General features: G+C 32.6%; 2 protein-coding genes across 12 annotated transcripts in view; both read left to right on the top strand.

The window, feature by feature from the left end:
- LOC134712700 (mediator of RNA polymerase II transcription subunit 12-like protein) overlaps positions 1-13,569 on the top strand; it is a 53,430-nt gene extending 39,861 nt beyond the window's left edge. For 7 of the 8 annotated variants that reach the window (XM_063574510.1, XM_063574506.1, XM_063574509.1 and 4 more), the window contains 12 exons: positions 83-215; positions 629-697; positions 1,268-1,377; positions 1,737-1,860; positions 2,137-2,292; positions 2,998-3,137; positions 4,631-4,733; positions 7,133-7,243; positions 7,963-8,083; positions 8,423-8,671; positions 11,071-11,269; positions 11,656-13,569. In XM_063574510.1, coding sequence (XP_063430580.1) covers positions 83-215; positions 629-697; positions 1,268-1,377; positions 1,737-1,860; positions 2,137-2,292; positions 2,998-3,137; positions 4,631-4,733; positions 7,133-7,243; positions 7,963-8,083; positions 8,423-8,671; positions 11,071-11,269; positions 11,656-11,980 — 1,840 coding nt within the window. In that variant the 3' untranslated portion in view covers positions 11,981-13,569. The remainder of the gene's footprint in view (positions 1-82; positions 216-628; positions 698-1,267; positions 1,378-1,736; positions 1,861-2,136; positions 2,293-2,997; positions 3,138-4,630; positions 4,734-7,132; positions 7,244-7,962; positions 8,084-8,422; positions 8,672-11,070; positions 11,270-11,655) is intronic. The other variant, XM_063574504.1, reaches the window with a different exon arrangement.
- A 2,105-nt stretch (positions 13,570-15,674) lies between these two features.
- On the top strand, positions 15,675-19,354 carry LOC134712699 (uncharacterized). Of its 4 annotated transcripts, XM_063574498.1 has the most exons (3): positions 15,675-15,857; positions 16,788-16,899; positions 17,882-19,354. In XM_063574498.1, exon 3 carries the CDS (start codon positions 17,915-17,917, stop codon positions 18,926-18,928), a length of 1,014 nt encoding a protein of 337 aa, XP_063430568.1. In that variant the 5' UTR covers positions 15,675-15,857; positions 16,788-16,899; positions 17,882-17,914; the 3' UTR covers positions 18,929-19,354. The 4 variants fall into 4 exon arrangements, with proteins under 4 accessions (XP_063430568.1, XP_063430569.1, XP_063430570.1 ...); XM_063574499.1 differs by lacking the exon at positions 16,788-16,899; XM_063574500.1 differs by lacking the exons at positions 15,675-15,857; positions 16,788-16,899 and adding an exon at positions 16,549-16,655.
- Positions 19,355-20,865: the final 1,511 nt, after the last annotated feature.

The raw sequence follows: 20,865 nt of genomic DNA, 5'->3' as shown, positions 1-20,865 counted from the left end.
ACATTAAGGACTATATTCGTGAACAACGAAAATCAAAGGACGATAACTGTGTACTCGGACCATATATATTTTATAATTTCAGTAAATCCTTGTTAGGACACCAGCCTTTCTTATCACTGGTACTGACCTGTTTAAAGGGACAAGATGAACAGAGAGAAGGACTTCTATGTTCATTACTTCACCAACAGTTCATCAATAATTGTAAAGATGCATTGGTTTGTACCTGTTTTAAAAATATGTATGTTGTGTTGACACTTGGACAATGGTAGATTGGCATTTAATGTCCAGTGACAAATATTTGTAGCATATCAGGAAGAGAACATGTTAAATCTATATGAATATTAACCCTGCATTGAACTAGAATGACACATGAGCCAACTTTGGAGTGTAAGTTAACAGCTGGCAATCTTCTCCACCAGATTTTTGCTGGAATTCAGGATTACACTCATGGAGATTTAAGAATTGATTATTAATTTTTCAAGGTCTGGGAAAGATTTTTTTTAGGAAATCCGATTGACACCCCTCCCACTTCTCCTTTGAAGGGCCTATTTACAGTAGATTGAGTTCTATAAGGTTACCATATGACTAGAAAGTGCATACTCTAACTTATTCTTCATTTGTATTTTAGGATAAAACCCCTGATGAATTCAAAGAAAGGCAGAACATCCATGAGGCTTTACAATTACGACTTTCCTTGGTAAGTGACTTTTATTTTGTAGAGAAGCTCATTTATATTTAATTTTTGCTTACTATATACTATGCCAATAGGACTTTGTGGTGTAATTGACCAATTCTAATTATTGATTTTAAAACGATTCCGATTCTCTGGGGGTAAAAACGGGGTAATATACTATACACATGCCATATATGATATACAATTTTTCTTCTCAGTTTTATACAATTATTTTTTCTCACAAAACGTACTTATTTGGCATGATTTGAAAATGATGACTAAAATTCCTGTAGCTTTACTAATGTGAAATCTTATACATGTTATAAATAAAAGACCTTTCACAATATGTAAATATAATTGTTTCCTCTTTCTTTACAAGTGTGAAATCCTATACATGTTATACATGAAAGACCTTTCACAATATGTAAATATAATTGTTTCCTCTTTCTTTACTAATGTGAAATCTTATACATGTTATAAATAAAAGACCTTTCACAATATGTAAATATAATTGTTTCCTCTTTCTTTACAAGTGTGAAATCCTATACATGTTATACATGAAAGACCTTTCACAATATGTAAATATAATTGTAGGTTGGTGGTATGTTTGATACCATCCAAAGAAACAACTCTAATACCACGGATTGGACATTTCTGTTACTACAACTGGTTACTAGTGGTATTGTGGACTCTCAATCTAACAGGTAGGTACTAAAACTACACATAAATCATGACAATAGACAAATTACTATAATATATGCCACCTACAATTTTCAAAAAGACACATTTTTTTTTATATGTGTCTATAGCATATACTTCCTACACATACTACACTATGTGATGAATATACACATGCCAACCACACTTAAAACATCCATGCTATGTGTAGTCTTCAACAATAGACATGTGTCTATAGCATATGCTAACAATATATAAAAAAGGTTTTTAGGTTTTGTTCTAAGAGAAGTTTCCAATCTGTTAATCATCTGTCAAAGCACATCTTTTGAATGAATTCCCAACCTCAAACAGCAAAGGTAATTAAATATTTAATTTTTGATTGCAGTGAATTATTTACCAACATTTTGGATATGTTGTGTGTACTTATACATGGAACTCTTGTAAATGATGGAATGGAAAAAGGTGAAGAAAACACGAAGGCCTACACAACATTGATCAAAAAGCTGAGGGTAAGTTAACACATGAGCAGAAAGTTCAGAGTAAGTTAACACATGAGCAAAAAGTTAAGATTAAGTCGGCAAAAAAAATAATATTTAATGTAAATACATTCTGTCACTATTTTTCTTTTAAATGTAAACAAGTTAATAATCTTGACATTGTACACTACAAAAAGTTAAATTACAAAATTATAAACAAACTTGTGTCATCATGACTTATTTGCTATGTCAATGTTTTGTGTGCAAATAAAATTATTATGTTTCTAATTCTTTTTAATCACTTTGTAGAAAGAGTTCAGTGACAAATTACAGTCTGAGTCATTAGACAAAATCCGACAGTTACTTCCCCTTCCTAAGAGATATTATGAAGTAATTGTTTGTGAACCCCATGGTACACAGGTGGATAGTAAAGGCAATAAATTTGATGGATTTAGTAAGAAACAGGTTAGTTTTTAGTTTGTACATACAAGTTTAAAGTTGGTTTGTGTTAAACTTTTATGATTTCCTAAAAAGAACTATTGATGAAGGTACTGAAGAACGTCATAATTTAATCCCAGTTCCATCCATTCAGACAATAAATAGTTTTGTCACCATAAAACTTGTAAACAGAATGTCTACATAGATATAGGAAGATGTGGTGTGAGTGCCAATGAGACAACTCTCCATCCAAATAACAATTTAAAAATTAAACCATTATAGGTTAGAGTACGGCCTCCAACACGGAGCCTTGGCTCACACCGAACAACAAGCTATAAAGGGCCCCAAAATTACTAGTGTAAAACCATTCAAACGGGAAAACCAACGGTCTAATCTATATAAAGTTTGCCAACACTTTGGCAGTGATGAGTCATTACGTAGTTCATGTTGTCTGATACTTTGAATTTTCCAATGTATCAAAAAAAAAAAAAAAAGATTTTCATCACAAATTTCTTCATTAATATTGAATAAATGACTTGATATTTGGTCAAAAGCTAGTGATGTGTTGTAACATGGGAGATTTGATTCATGAGTTAGAGACTGACTTCCTGTTTGAAGATACTTGGAGTTATGAGGGTGTTACGCATAACACTAAATTATATGCTTTCTTGTAGTTTTAGAACAGGATGTTTTCACAAGAATGAAAATTGATTTTCTATATATATACTTAAGGGATTTCAAGTATCAAAGAAGGAGAGGATCAGTCCGTGGGAAGTTATAGAGGGATTCAAATATCCACCACCTTTATCATGGACATTCTTTGGTGCTGTTAGGCTAGAGAAGAAACCACTTAAATATGAGGAACAACACAGGTAAAATTCTAGTAACATTGCTGATTACAATCTCAGCCATGTTACCTTAACATTAATAAAGGGCTGTTAAGTTATAAAAGAAAGTTAATTCACAATAAAATAGATATCAGGAAGGCTTGTCATCCTACTCAGAAACATTATTCTGACTCTTTATTCCATCCCTTCTTTGGTCTTACTCCATAATGTTGCTGACTATTATCATAAAGAGAAATGCAGTAAATACCAGTTTATGTCATTGCTTTTATCCTAATGGGGGACAAACCCATATCCTTTTGCACTCTACCATTACACTTCCAAAATTGAATCTCAACAGAGATGATCTGATGCCTACACCAAATTCTCTTATATGAATTGGGATTTAAGATAGATTAGGTAAACTTGATCCAACCTCTGTATATCAGTCTAATGTGTCAGTGCTTTAATAGAATATATTTAGATCAAATAGATATTTTAATCCAGAAACAGTTTAAATCAGATAAAAAGAGGACATTGTGTTGTACTATTCAGTGTATTATTAGGGCCCCGCCGACTAAGGCGGGTCGCCCTATAGTGATCAGTCTGTCCGTCCGTCCGTAACACTTTAACTTTGTGTCCGCTCTATATCTTGAGAACCGTTATGATTTCAAAGTTTATACTTGACATCAATTTTAACCAACACCAGAGGGTGTGTCATGATGTATGTAAAACTTCCTAGGTCAAAGGTCAAGGTCAAAAACTTTGGTTTCAGTTGACAACCCTGTGTCCTGTGGTGAAGATCGTGTCTGCTCTATATCTTGAGAACCGTTATGATTTCAAAGTTTATACTTGACATCCATTTTAACCACTACCAGAGGGTGTGTCATGATATATGTACAACTTCCTAGGTCAAAGGTCTGTCTGTCTGTTGGTCTGTCCATCGCTAACAAATTTGATCCACACTATATTTTGAGAGGACAGCTGTTATTATTTCATACTTTATACCTGACAAACATTTTCAACTTAACATATATATTAACCAACACCAGAGAATGTGTCATAATGTATGCATCCTAGGTCAAAGGTCAGTCCGTCGGTCTGTCCATCCGTTCGTTGTTTTTGACAAATTGTGTCCGCTCTACCTCTCGAGAACCGTTAATATTTCATACTTTATACTTGGTGGGTCATAATATATTGAAGGCATAATTCTAAAAATATGTGACAAATATCAATTGGGCAGCACCTTTAAACATATTGTTCAAACATCAATCCATATATCCAGAAGTCACCTTAGAGTAGTGAACAATTAGTTCACATCATGCAGTCATATCACTATTATATACTATGAAAGAAAGATGAGAATATTTATCAGTTTTAACTTAAAATCTTAGATTGAAATCACACATGAGACTATGTAATAACTTCAAATAATGCTTCATATCAGATTATCCATACAACTTATTTACCCCACGTTATTGACAGCGGGGCCCACAGAGATGACTTCCATCTCAATGATATCTAGTTTATTTTCATTTCAGAGTACAACTGTACCATACACATGCATTAAGGAAGAATCTTAGCTATTTCTTGGAACCACCAAACTTGCCACCCGAAGATTTGGAACCACCTCAAGAGAAAGTGGTTAGTTATAAGTATCAAATTTGAATTGTGTTTCTCAAAACTATGGATTTTTTTTATTTTCTCAAATATTCAAAAAAGTAGAAGCTGATGCTAAGCATAGTTGCCAGGGGCGTAGTGAGAAAGAAATGGTATGCAAGCAACTAAAATATTTGGGACCCTTTTATGCAGAAAAATGGGGTTTTTTTCGGTTTTCGGTCAAAGGACAGTTAAAAGACGAGCTATATGAAGATAGGACTTATAAAAAAAATTATGAATGTAAAACTATTAATAAATATTCTGAATAGAGTAATACTTAAACAGCACATATTTGTGATACAGAATTTACTCAAAATCGTCCAAAATCTGCTCTTCAGGGTCTAGGCAGAAACAAACTTCTCTATTACTTTGTCAATATTCACACTGAAATCCAGATGAATATGCAATAATGCTAGTACCTGTCGTTGTTCATTGTTGGTCGTACATTTGTTTTGTTTTCAACATATGTAGTTCACTGATAGATCTCCATGGTAGCACTCGCGAGCTGTTATAAACCAGCGTACGTGTTCGTCATAGAGCAACCTCCCAAATGAATTCGTCAAAATTACATGGGAGGTCAGTTTTGTATGTCTTAGACCATGTTGAGATTTTTTCGTTTGTTATATTTCTTACAACACGATGAAGCAGATACAGCGCAAAAAAGCGATTTTCTGATAATACTTGACACGACTCCACTCTCCTGTTCCCTTATCATATGGTCTATGAATGCAAAAAATAATGAGACTTACCAACACTGTTTTGGCGTGTTTGCAGGGCGATTGTCGACCACATCGCCTCAGCATATTTTCAACAATATCGAAGGGTTCTAATGATTATAATGCAGATTAGTACATCTCATTCCAAACTGATGAACCGTACACTGTAAAATGTGCTCCAAAAACTACATGTCTTAGACTGAGTATTACAAATTAAAATCTTGTAAAAGATACAAGTTACTGTCCGATTTTGTCATAATTTCCAATAAAACTTTTACTTACAAACCAAAGGCCGTTGTTTGATGATATTTCATTTATTAAAAAAATTAACAACATGCGTGTGTCCTTTTTATTTTGCCATTATTTTTTTGGCGCTGAATCCATGTGCACGCAACTGCGTGTTAGCGTATAGGGAGCTACACGCCTGGTTGCAACAATCACTGGTGTACTTCTGCATTAAAAATCATTTCAAAGAATGTTTAAAATATTGTTTAACAGGGATTACCTTGATATTTATTGTCCATAAGGTGTATATTTGTATAGGTTTATTTTTTCTTGGTATTTAATGTCCAGCATAAGCTGTATAGGTTTATTTCCTTGATATTAAATACCAAGCCTAAGGGTTATATGTTCATTTACAGGGTATTAAATGTCAAGCATAAGGTTATAGGTTAATTAACTATGGTATTTAACGTCAATAAATCCATTAAAAGAGTTTTAAGACCTGGTGTATCTGTTAATTTATAAATCCATAAAAAGAGTTTTAAGACATGGTGTATCTGTTAATTTATAAATCCATTAAAAGAGTTTTAAGACCTGGTGTATCTGTTAATTTATAAATCCATTAAAAGAGTTTTAAGACCTGGTGTATCTGTTAATTTATAAATCCATTAAAAGAGTTTTAAGACCTGGTGTATCTGTTAATTTATAAATCCATTAAAAGAGTTTTAAGACATGGTGTATCTGTTAATTTATAAATCCATTAAAAGAGTTTTAAGACCTGGTATATCTGTTAATTTATAAATCCATTAAAAGAGTTTTAAGACCTGGTGTATCTGTTAATTTATAAATCCATTAAAAGAGTTTTAAGACCTGGTGTATCTGTTAATTTATAAATCCATTAAAAGAGTTTTAAGACATGGTGTATCTGTTAATTTATAAATCCATTAAAAGAGTTTTAAGACCTGGTATATCTGTTAATTTATAAATCCATTAAAAAAGTTTTAAGACCTGGTGTATCTGTTAATTTATAAATCCATTAAAAGAGTTTTAAGACCTGGTGTATCTGTTAATTTATAAATCCATTAAAAGAGTTTTCAGACCTGGTGTATCTGTTAATTTATAAATCCATTAAAAGGGTTTTAAGACCTGGTGTATCTGTTAATTTATAAATCCATTAAAAGAGTTTTAAGACCTGGTGTATCTGTTAATTTATAAATCCATTAAAAGAGTTTTAAGACCTGGTGTATCTGTTAATTTATAAATCCATTAAAAGAGTTTTCAGACCTGGTGTATCTGTTAATTTATAAATCCATTAAAAGAGTTTTAAGACCTGGTGTATCTGTTAATTTATAAATCCATTAAAAGAGTTTTAAGACATGGTGTATCTGTTAATGTCAATAAATCCATTAAAAGAGTTTTAAGACCTGGTGTATCTGTTAATTTTAGGAAGAAAAGCCGAAAGAACCAGCTGAAACAGCTGTTGCAGAAAAGAAAAGAGTAAAGAAGAAAAACAAAAGAACTAACAGTGGCAGTGGCAGTGGTGGAAGTTTCATCCAGGTTTGTACAACATTTTGTTTAATCTTATCTCATTCAAGTGCTAGAGAGATTTTTTCAATTCTCTTTTCTCTTTATTTCATTTTCAGCGGTATAGAAGAAACTTGCTTGGTGTATAGAGAAACTAGTACTGAACTCTTTATCACAAGTTTAAAACAAAGTACTTTAAATACTAATGATACATGTAATTGGAGATAAGAGCAGCTGGTATTTTGTAAAAAGAATGAGCCATAACCTCTATGGGTTCTTGAGTTATCTCCCTTTATAACGTTTTATGCAAGAAAAGACATATTCTGTGTCCCATGGACACCTTCTTTATTTATGTTGAAAAAATAAATTTAATTGTGAAAGGGAACTAAGCTGCATTTCATTGTTGAAAGAATTTCATTGTTATTGAATTTGAACTTCATCAAATATAAATCGACCTTATGCAAATGAATATCCAATCATCTGTTGACCTTTTTCTGGTTGAGATGTTTGATAAAGGAGTTTCCCTACAAAACAGACCATAGTTTATCTTTTATATTCCAATTCCAATGTTCTAAAATGAATCAAATCTTATAATCTTATAAACATTTATATGTGCACTTGGGTAAGGTTGATTTACATCTTAAGCAACTCAATTCTTACATGATCTGTGTGTTAGTGAAAATTACAAATGGTAAGGGCTTAAAAAAAGTAAGGTAAACATTTTGTATTACAATAATTATTTTTATTTCCAGACGCCGATGGGTGGATATGGTAGCCGTATGGACTACAATAACCCAGGACCCCCTCCAAGTTGGGGATCTATGCAACAGCCAACCCCACCTAATTATTACTCTCCAATGCAACAAGGACCAGGTATGAACAAATTTTAAAGAACAACAAAATACCAAACTCAAAAGCATTAACTGTTCAAACTTACTGTAAAGTTACTTTCTCAAGGTCAATGACAATGACATTTCATGTGACCTTGACATTCCATGTGGGACCCTTGCACATTCTTATGTCAATATTGTGTATTTTGTTTGTCAATAATAAATATTAAGTTTGAATTTACATTTTCAGATACATTATAACTCATCAGAAACAGGGAAATTAAGTATTATCCACAAAAATTATACAGTAAAGCTTCACACCTAACCATAAATAAAATTCTAGTATATTTTGTAATGTGAAGCATTTAACATTTAATTCTAGGGCCTAGATTTCCACCTGGACAATACAGTTCCAAACAAGCCATTCAGTCTATGTTACGTGGGCGGGGTAGTAACTACCCTATCGGAGGAACTAGTCAGCCATCTTTAAAACAAATCCAGATGATCCAGCAACAACAGCAGTCACAGATGGTCAGAGCACAGATTAGAAATCAAGTCAATCGCATGTCTGATATGACTCCATATGCTCGACAGATACCAGGGCAAGGAATGCATATAAATCAACAACCAGGTAATATTGTCTGTATAGGGAAATATTGACAGATACCAGGGCAAGGAATGCATATAAATCAACAACCAGGTAATATTGTCTGTATAGGGAAATATTGACAGATACCAGGGCAAGGAATGCACATAAATCAACAACCAGGTAATATTGTCTGTATAGGGAAATATCGACAGATACCAAGGCAAGGAATGCACATAAATCAACAACCAGGTAATATTGTCTGTATAGGGAAATATTGACAGATACCAGGGCAAGGAATGCACATAAATCAACAACCAGGTAATATTGTCTGTATAGGGAAATATTGACAGATACCAGGGCAAGGAATGCACATAAATCAACAACCAGGTAATATTGTCTGTATAGGGAAATATCGACAGATACCAAGGCAAGGAATGCACATAAATCAACAACCAGGTAATAGTATGGTGGCTTTGTGAAAAATTGTGCACATCCTGCTACAAGCATGAAATTTTGCATACTCAACTATAACTCTTTGATTTGAGATAGGGAGGCATTTGAAAAAATGTCTCCTTCAGGTAAAATTCTAAATGGCGGACATTATACTTAAGCGGACATCATAATTTAATCAGCCCAATATCGAAGGCTAGTATGTAAATAGGTGTTATTATTATGCTACAATCATAATATTTAGTACAAACCTTTGTTTTTACTACTTTTGGGCATATTATATAGATTTGATGTCTTTAAAAACCCTACTTCAGGAAAAAATCCAATATGGCGGACATAGTACTGAAATAAGCTTATATTTTAGGGAGGGTAATTGAAGTGTGTTTTAACATATTGCTACTATCCTTACATTGTGCAGGAACCTTTCTTTAGTGCTTCTCATGGATACAATTAAATATTCAACTTTTTTCAACATGTAAAGAAAATGTTGTTTTTTGTGCTGGTTATTAAACTTTTGGCTTTAAGTTATCCCAAAAACCACTTAATCTGTTCTGTTGTAAATGTTTAAATACAAAGATGACACTTCCGGTAAAAAAATATGGCGTAAATTTCAAAGGTCATTCCTCAATCCATATCTTCGATGTAGAGTTTTGGATAGATTGATTAAAACAAAATAAAATCACTGAATTACTAAAACATTTTGAAAATTACTACTATTTGGCCAAAAATACATATTTATTCACGGTCACCTCCACATGCACACAAGGCAGTGCACGGGGCACCCGATTTTCCCCATAAACAACAACCATGGCATCTTTTCTTACATCCATAATGTACAAACTTCTAACAAAATAAGAGGCCTCAGAAAAAGTTTTTTAAAAGGGATCTTCTTGTCACTTCAGCATCCTTTAGCGCCTGGACTGGGTAGCATAAGAGCCAATACCACGCTCGTCCCCTAAACACCCTCTTGTGTATTGCACATTTTACATGCTGGAAAAGACTTGACCAAGTTGAGGGAACATGCAGCCTCAATTAGCCTTCCCCTTTGTGTAAATAGTTCAGTGCAAGTTTTGTCTATTATTTTGAAAACTGCTATAAATAGAAAAAATCTGACTGAAGCAGAAATTTTCAGAATGGTTCATGGACTTCTTAATTGTCCTTCAACTTTTTATAGGAGTTATTTTGAATGGTTAAAATCATCAGTCAATTCCTTTTACAAGTTATTGCCCTTTGATGTCAATTTCCCAAAGTTTAGTATGTTTGCCTTATATCTTAAAAATTATTGTAGATAGATAGAAACTTAAATTAGCAGAAATAACCATCAAGACCATTTAATACAAATTAAGGAAAGTTTCCAGTGACTCCTTCTTGGACTTACTGCCTTTTAATGTGAAATTTTACCAAATTTTTGCTTTATATGATAAAAATTGTAATAGATAAATATAAACTTTAAATAGTAAAAATATGACTGTCACTCTTCATAGGAGTGATTGAGAATTTTTTTACCCGCTTATGAGTGATGACCAAAAAACTAAAGAAAATAGAAAGAAACTAAACTAACTAAATGATCAGCATTACAAGATAAAGAGATTTTTGTCATGAATTATGTTATTGTATAAAATGTTGGAGATATTCCATTGTTAAATATGTGTATAGACAAGGTGAGTGACACAGGCTGTTTGGATCCTTTAGTTGTATTATTTTGTAAAATTTTATTAAAGGGGTTAAAAAAATAAAGGCAGGGTTTCAAAAACCCAAAGTTTTTATGTTTGCTAAGTACAGACAGGACAGCTATTGTTTTAACTGTTCATATATTGAGATAAAGCAAAATTTAATAGTTTTATCAGTATCCTTTCAAGTAGTCATTACTTTTTGCTCTTTCCACAGTTGAAAGATACCATCATGTGAAATCCTCGAAGGAATTGGACAGAACAACTTATATATTTTGTTGACATTTGAACATTATTAAAGCTATCACCATTTTATTTTAGGAATAACACAGCCCTATAATCCACCATACAGTATGCCTCCACAACCAGCTACAACAGGGGATATAACAGGGAACCAGATCATGCCTCAGGGTTTTAACCAATCGTATCAGAGCTCTCAGAATCCTAGTATGTTGCAGCCAATGGGAAATCAGCAGGGATACATGTCACAACAACCTCACCAACAGCAGTTTAATACAAGGTAATGCCAAATCATTTATTAGTAAATCCATTAAGTAATTAGAACATTGCATAAAAAATAGGGTAGATATTTTAGATAATTTTTTATGCTGTGAATTCTGAAATTTATTTATGCAAATAATGCCTCTTGTTGAGTATTGCAAAGTTAAGAACTTGCATTTTGATAACTGAGATATATATTGTATGCATATTTTTCTGAAATCACAATAATTTATCAGGCATTTTTTATCATTTGAATATCACAGTAATAAATGCACACAATAATTTCTGAATTTTCAGAAATACTAGTGTAAGGATTGTGTCATATTTTAAATGGGATCAGAGATATAAATATTTACCTCATAAATTTAATTTTATTTTCATCAAAGTATATTTTGATATTTTCAGCAGAATTCAGCCTGGAATGCAGAATCCTAACACAGGGATGTCGAACATACCAAATTATAATCAGATGGGAATGACCCCATCTCAGGGTCAAGGAACATTTATGCAGCAGCGCATGGTAAGGACACAGCAACAACAACAGGCACAACAAAGACAACAAATGTTACAACAACAATTAAGACTCCAACAACAACAGATGCCTCAGCAGTCTACACAGCCACAACACAATGCTAATCTCATGGCACAACTACAACAACAGATGGGGGTACGACAGCAACCCAGCAATGCATATAACCCACAGTATCAACAACCTCCACAGTATCAGTAGAACCTTCTTTAACAATAATTGACACTAGAAGAATTCCGAGGCATTCTGTTTAGTATTAAACATACAAAGAGAATGTACGTCCCAGTGTATACAGTTGAATTATTTCTTCAGTTTAGGCATCATTAGTAAGACTTTGATGTTATATCAGTAAAAATATACCTACACTGTTCTAGGCCTACAGACAGTAAATGATTGGCTATTGTAATCAGTTTTTCATACTATCATGACATTTATATAAAAACAATATGTTTGATCAATATAAGGACAACACTGCTGTCTGTGGAAAGGGTTTTTTAAGGGACAAGACGGCACTCTTAACATAGCTGATCAATTGTAGGACTTACAATAATATCTACTTGTGTCTTTGTGTTAGTTTTTAGTAAGATCATAATACATTTGGGATAAAATGTTACACTTTGGTCCAAATATCTGGAAAGGGCAGATTTTAAAAGAGATGTAGAGATTGTGTGTTTTTATCCATGAAAATGTTCATTGTTTTTGAAACAGACAGATTTTCCTTTGGATAAATGTCTATATTAGTGGTCTACATAATGGTGCTTTTAATAAGATTTAAAAGTGCTTGATGAATATTTGTACATATATATTGTAGAGTAAGAAACATGTAAAATCATATGTTAAATTATGTATACTATTTGTTTATTGTAAATCTGAAATAGGAAGTTTTGTAAATCCAAAATCTGTATTATTTACATTGTGTTTGTTCAAGACTAAGACAAGATCACTACAAGCAGGTTCTAGTAGTAATCCACATCCCCTTTCTAATCTGCCTTAAACATTTGATTTAGGGTGTTTCAATATATATATAGCAGCAACAAGATATTTCAGACTCTTATTTATTTAACATTTAGGAAACATGAACACAAAATTGTCTATGGTAAACATTGACTGTTATAAAACTTGATAAAATGGCTTCATGTCATTAGCAGTTGTTGAGATCAAATATTTTCTGTCTTTTTTCATCAGAATATAAAGTATTGGCCCCGAAAATACACGATTGACTTTAGATTTGAAATATATGTTAATTACTTGAAAAGGTAATATTTCACAGATGTATCAATGTTAGGTCATTGTTATATGATTTCATCAGGGTCCACCACTCAGTCATAGGAAATGGAATTTATTTCTTTTCTAATGAGCAAGAATTATTAAGTTGTATATTGATCAAAAGCTAGGGCATAAGTACATGCTTACAATGATACTGCTTATAATGTCAAAATATTTAAAAACCTTGTTCCTTAAAAAAAATATTGAGTAGGAATGCCATTATTTTTCTTTTCATTTTTAGCTTATCATTCTTTCAAGACTCTTAATCAAAGCTTTAAGACTGGTATGTGATGTGATTACAATGTATTATCATTAAAACATTCAAATAATCAATCAATAAAATATAATCATCCCAAATTTTAGATTTTTGTTGAATGTTGCATCTTTTATTCAGTTTCTTTCATTATGGCTATATTAAGAATTTTGTAATTATTTATTTACTGTGTCATTTATGATATTTTATTGTTTTCTGAATGTAATATTTTGTACATTGTTAGTGTTTTGAATAAATGTATTTATATGTGCATTTGTCTTAACTTTTATTCCTTGAACAATTTTTAAGCACAGTTACCAACCTATAGAAGACTTCAGATGCTCAGTCAAAGTCTAGAATATCTTTAGCTCACAAAGACCGTACTTTTCAAATGCCTTTTAGATTTCTTTTCTGAAACCAGCGGACTGATATACACAATACAAGACCACAATCATCCTTAGAGGCTGCAAATTCAGAAATTTATGTGTTGATTTATTATTGTGAATGATTACTGGTAGACATGCTAGATCTTATTAATGGCATTGCAAACATTTTGTGATGGAAAATCACTCCAGAAATAATAAATGCAAGTTTTGTTATGTGAACTTGGTACTGTTGCATGTTAAGCATAAGTAAACATGAATGTGTTCATAGTACAGGGATGTCTACGGGCACTATCATTTTCTATGCCTAGTGGACCGTGAAATTATGATAAAAACTCTTCATTTGTCATTAATATTAAAATGTTTGTACATAAGTGTCTCATAAGTCTACATAAGGCTGGATATTTGGTCATTTTATTTTGTGTTGTTTATGTTATTGTGTATATATGTCTGATCAAATAAGTGACACTATAATAAAATAACTCATTATCATCATTAGACAGACCATATCATAGTTAACATGTGTACTGAGTTTCAAGTTGATTGGACTTCAACTTCAACAAAAACTACCTTTATCAAAACCATTTAACCTGAAGCAGGACGGATAAAAGCAAAGATGAAAACACAATGAAACTAGGTGGGGCATTAAAAATACAATCATTGCTGAATTCACTGTATTTAGTTTAAAAATTATATAGATTATGCCTGCTGACCTTTCATGGCGTCTGTTACATAAAAAGAACAAGATTCATATATTTATTCTGAAGTTATGCCCTTCTGATTAAAATATAAAGTTATTGCAATGGTTCTGTAGTATTGTCTCTGACAACAATTACCAATATCCTTGATTACAAATCAAAATCTCAGCTGTAACTAAAAATATTAGCCTCTGAAAAAAGAATGTAGATTAACTTTTATAATTTCGAATTATATATTTCTTGTTGATATTGTCTATTTATGAAGTATCTTGACAAGCCTGGTAATTGTTTCTATGGAGGACTTGGGTTTTGTGAAAGTAAGTTGTATAATAAGATTGTTTTAGTCTTGTCCTGAGACCAGTGGGCAGAATTACATCAAACTTAGCCTGGCTCATCTTTATGGTGTCTGGTTAAGTCCAGTATTTTGCTGGTTTGCAAACTAATGTGTTGCCCATTGATGATATTGAAATGTTTGTGCATTGGTCTTAAGTAGTGATTTTGCAGAATAAGAAAAAATAAATCCCAAAGGGTCAATAAATGTGTTAATACTTCAGTAAAATTCAAAAAAAACATTTGAAAAATCTGATAAAATTTCAAAGTTGACTGATTTGAATGATTTTTAAGAGATTTTTGTCATACTGTTCTCTATTAGAAGTATGGTTCGTGAAGCTCTAACAACTTTTGTGTATTTACTTTCCAAAAAAAAATAGTAGTCCCATCTGACATGTAAATAGACCTTGAGTTACAGGGGACTAGTGAGCTTTTCAGAAAGTTTTGTTGTCCCGAATATGATTGAAATACTTGCTACTGGACTAAATCAGCAAAACTAATTTGACGATAACGGTAGCCGAAAATTGCCCTGATACAGCAGGCCATCAACCTGGTGTGTTTATTGTTGTAAAGAGTATTTTGAATAAGGTCTGTAACTTGGGTAACGGAAAGTTGAAAGATTTAACATAAATGTTATCTATGTTATTGTATTGCTATGAGGTCGTTGAGTTCAACACAACATCTATTTCATTGTCAAAATATTTAATAAGTGTATTATTCTATCATCCAGTTTTTTTAATTACTCAAATGTCCTTATCTTAAAATATTTTGCTTTGAACAGGGAAAACAATAGCTGATAACATCTGATTGAATATGAGTGATTTTAAACCGTAAAATATTATTTTCAATTATTAGTGAACAAACAGTCTTATATTCATTGTATAAAATGGTAACATATTGTCTTATCTTGGTCATTTTCCAATACAAGTGACATTGGTCTGAATTATTTACACATGTCATTTTTGTAACCGCCCCCATAAGTATTATACCAAAGATCTGCACTTCGATCAAACGCCGCTTTGATTAAAATGTGCACCTAATACGGTTAATAACAGTGTAATTACATTGTTGAATCTAGCCAAGTGTGGAAAAACGAAAACACAAGAAGTGGGAAAATGGAAAAATGAATATGTTATTTTATTAAGAAGGTAAGTAAAATATATATTGATTTACATAATATAAAATGATATGATGTCTACTATCGATCAGGAGATGCACAGCTGTGTAATCTATTGTTTAACTTAGCAATCCGAAATTTTAACGTTCGGAATAGTCGATCTCCACCTTAAGGAATATAATATAAGAAGGTCTTATCAACACGAAGAGATGAATATATTGCGGGATTTGTCTTGGTATGATTTTTTTTAGAAAAACTATCTCATTTCTGATATGTAAAGCAGTATAGCTAATTCAAATCCCCACCTTCCCATATATAGAAACATACAGAAAGGAAGAATAATTTGAATTTAACGTATAAAGGTTCGAAATTAAATATTATAAAATCATTTTAGTTCTTATCTACACGTATATGTTTAACACCTTCACAGTTTTATTCAACTTATCAAATTTGGCTCTAGTGACAGAGTTTACATATATTACACATACAAATCATTGATTAATAGTTTAACGACCGTTTTATATATATATGTATTGAATAATCCTAAACGACCATTGTTCCGCAAGAGGAATTTAACCTACAATCCCTCACTGTTCCTTGTGTACGGTTACTAAAGATAGATTAAAATATTTGTATCAATTTCTACACAGTTGTACATGAGACCCTTAATTCAAACCCCCTTTGTCCCCGTTAGTAACTCCAGATCTGACCCCCTTTACCAACTGATAAAAAACTATGACGGAGAATTGTTTACCGATTTAACTACATTAGTGAAAACAATTGAGGGAGGACTTATACATTTTAAACTAATATTATTGCAAACAAAAAGGTATGTTTTGTAAATTAAATCATATTTTCAGATGTGAAAAAACCAAGATATAGGTAAAACGTCAATAAGACCGCACCCTACCAATATACCTTATCAAACATTTCGTTAAAAGTTTCGTTCGTTTTATTTCAGTCTTTGTATTTTGACCTCACAATTTTGTCACTTATTTGACGAATCCTCTGGAAACAACACCAAAGATGTAATACTGGGACTTCAGTCATTCATTTTCAAATTCGGCAATTTGGTAGGTCATTTTACTGTATTCTGTACGTTTTTGGTTATTCTCTTCCTAAATTCTTTATTATTTAATCTCGACTATTTCTTCTTCTGTATTTGTTTGCTTCTTTTTCTCTAATTTTGCCTGCTTTTCAGAAGTATTGACCCATTATTCTCTATTCTGTAAAACCCAAACCAGCGCTCATAATAAACTGGTTTTAGATGTATATAATCAGTATCTAGAGCACTTACAGTGATGATAAAGATAAAAAATATATTCTCTGGAAAGACCTAATAGTAATTATCCTCCCTACCAAATCAGTTATAGCCGGGATTGCTATTTTTTTTATTTTGATAAAACTTCTATAAAAGGGAATACTATATTTCCCACTACGGCTATCAAATTCAGCTGTAAGGTTTCATTTTTGACATTTTAAAGAGGTATGCATGTCAGTAAATATCAATTAAAATGTAGATTAGCAATACATCGTCAAATGGATTGTTTCAATCGGACAGAGTAAGTTTGAAAGTTGGACAGCAGTTTTTATTTTCGCACTTCATTTACTTATCTTTATTTATCAGGAATGCTTTATGCATGCACAATCATAATTCACCTTTTAGGTAAATAAAAACAAACTCAAAACGAAAATTTAACTTTCAAGTCAAAATACATCCTTATTTAAAGAAGTCATGCATTTTATTCGGACAAGTTTTAAAACAGATAGTATATCGATGGGTAAGCTTTTTGACGTAGGACTATTGTACATCTGTTTGTGAACTTTCTTTTTCCTATAACTAGTGTACAATTTTATAATTAACCTAATATACTATTATATTTAAATATTATAAAATATTAGATTTAATAGGAGAGGACTATCTAAGTTGTGGTATGTGTAATAACGTCAAAACGAAAAAATGCTCGTCTTCTTAATTATGATGATATGTCTTTATGAAATAAAATATTGTTTTTTATGAAAATTATTAAAAACTAAACATTCTTTCATTTCAAGGAAACCAACTTACACTGATCTCCCTGTAGAAGAATGGTACATTTAACACCGAGATCATCGGTCAGTTCGGGAGCCGTTACACCTGTTTCGCCGTATCCAGGATTTGACCAAAATGGTACCTTCCGAAACCCTGTTCCTGTGGCTCGATTGAAGTTTCAAGGTGTTGATTTCGCTGCGAAACACAGAGGTTCCATTGATAAATGGGTATTCAAGCGTGGCGATAAAACATTTGACTCGCCCCGACCTGTTCCTAGGTGTCCGACTGCCGAATCATTTGAGAATTATAAACATGGCACGTGTGGTTCGATTAAAACTTTAATAAATGGAGAAGCAACACCAAGACCAGATTCAGCTCCTTGTAGGATCAAATCTGAAGGAGAACCAATTGCTTCAATTAGCAGAGGAAAACGTATGAGGAAAATCGTACACGAATTTGGCCAATCAGCCCCTTCGCCAGTCATACCCAGAGTTAAGCCAGAAGCGGAACAAACTGCAGAAGTTCATAAGGGCGGTAGAATGAATCGCTTGATCCATAGTTATGCTCAAGGCCCTTTATCAGCACGACCTGTTCCAAGGGTTAAACCGGAAGCTGAGCAAACAGCATCGATTCACACAGGCAAACGTATGAAACCGATCGTTCATTCAGGACTTTACATGAACGGGATTATTTCAGAACCTGCAATCCCAAGAGTCAAACCAGAAGGTAGTCAAAACGCAGAGCTTGCAAAGGGAAAGAGGATATTAAGATTATTCCATGATTACGGACAAATTCCTCTATCAACCAGACCTGTTCCAAGAGTAAAAGATGAAGGTGATCCGAATTACGTTTTAGATCAAGGACATAGAATGGAAACTCTAATGCATTCGGGCAAAATCATGCGTAGCCCTAAACCAGACCCAAGAGTAACCACACCAGACGCAACTCGAAATTTAAATAAAGGTAGATCTGGGAAACTAAAATACATTTTACGAGAAACTGGGAAGAAAACATGCGTACATATTCCAGGACAGCAATCGAAACTATTTACTAAAACGACCACTATGTGACATGTTAGTTATAAACTACAGCATTTCTCTTGATTCAGCTTTGCTACATTAGAATTCCATTACACACATTGCTTTATTTTGAAACCAGTACGATTCAAATTGTACAGTATAACCTAACCTGCAATACCGTTGTTCGTGCAAGCAAATACTGATTGAAAATAATATATACGTTTTAATCTAATGGAACCAATTTTGTGGACACGTAATAATAATTACGGAAATACAAGGGGTTCCTATAGACATTTTTTTCTGAAGATCTCGTTAAAGAACAAGAATGACGAGCATATGTTTTCCTTTAAGCTTTGTTTGTTGCATTAAAGCACAATAAGTCTACTGTGTTATATAGACATTCACGGATATTACAGCAACAATTATACGAGTTGCATTGATACCATGGATCAAACATTAAATAAACAAAAAAACAATACACAATACCTCTTTTATTTACCTCCATTTACCTTAAACACTCAACTTATAACACACATCAAATGTCTGACAACTATTACCTACATGTTATATATATATATATATATATATATATATATATATATATATTTGTTTAGGGGCCAGCTGGAGAACGCCTCCGGTTGCGGGAGTTTCTCGCTGTATTGAAGACTTGTTGGTGACCTTCTGCTGTTGTTTGTTCCATGCATGGTCGGGTTGTTGTCTCTTTGACACATTCCCTATTTCCATTCTAAATTTTATATGGTCGTTGGATACGGTTCATTTATTTATCAGTGACAAATATTGTACCGATATTGGTTCGATTCAAGTCTTCACTCAATCAGTGGCAAATATTACATAGATTCGGTTCATCAAATTATTAGTGACAAATATAACAACGATACAGTTAATCAAATGATCAGATAAAATTGCAGCTCAGCGGTTATCTTTCTTCCTCTTTAAATCTTAATTTCAGTTAATTGGCTGATTTCTAATTTCAATTATTTTTAAAATGATTGTCATTTTACATCAATAATAACTAAAAATAAAATTTCCTTTTTGGGATGCTGTGAAATCTCCAGCATATTGATGAATTATTGTTGATTAACGTCCAGTAGCAAATATTTCATGAATATAAGAAATGAACTATGAATACAATGGGTAAGTTTTGAAGGGTAGGTCGTCTCGACCAGAATGAAACTTCGGACATGCAGGATACTGTTACAGAAAATGTCGAGTTGAAAAGGTATACTGCACATCACACGAAGTAACAGGGGCGGATGCAGGAATTTTTGAAAGGGGGGGGGGGGGTGCTAACCCAGGGCAAAGGGGGGGGGGGGGGTGCAAAACATATGTCCCGATACAAATGCATTGATCGGCAAAAATAAAGGGGGGGTGCGCACCCCCGGAACCCCCCCCCCCCCCCCTCTGGATCCGCCACTGAGTAAGTATCATTAAACTCACAATTTCTAAGAGTACAATACAGATTAAGGACCAGAAGTTTGGAAGGACAAAAACAGCATAAAATTTAAAAAAAATGTTGACTGATAAGGTATGTAACACAAAACATAAAACATTTTAGACTGTGTTCGCTGAAAGATTGGTTGTTAAAAACGATTATGACAGTATCGACTATTCGGAGTTGTTTTTTTAAGTTAACTTTGAATTTGTAGTGTTATGTTGCTTTACCCTTTGCGTTTATCCACAATCTTACGTTTTAATATCTAATAAAACAAAGCATGCTTCTTATAAGACTTCTTTGATAATATTGTTGTGAAGAAAAATTGTCCTTTTCAATTAGTTGTAATAAAAAAATAACAACAAAAAACTACGAATTGGAATAGGAAACTTAAGGTTATTTGTTATCAAAACGACCGGGTATATGTAGATACGTCAACAAATATTGATTCATAACCTTTTTTATCTCACACAAACAAGAGCCAGTTATACAGCAATTACTCTTTTGCCATAATCAAATTACAAACAAACATTAT

Source organism: Mytilus trossulus, chromosome 3, assembly GCF_036588685.1.
Source record: "Mytilus trossulus isolate FHL-02 chromosome 3, PNRI_Mtr1.1.1.hap1, whole genome shotgun sequence".
Taxonomy (NCBI): domain Eukaryota; kingdom Metazoa; phylum Mollusca; class Bivalvia; order Mytilida; family Mytilidae; genus Mytilus; species Mytilus trossulus.
This window is presented reverse-complemented; position numbering and strand designations above follow the sequence as displayed.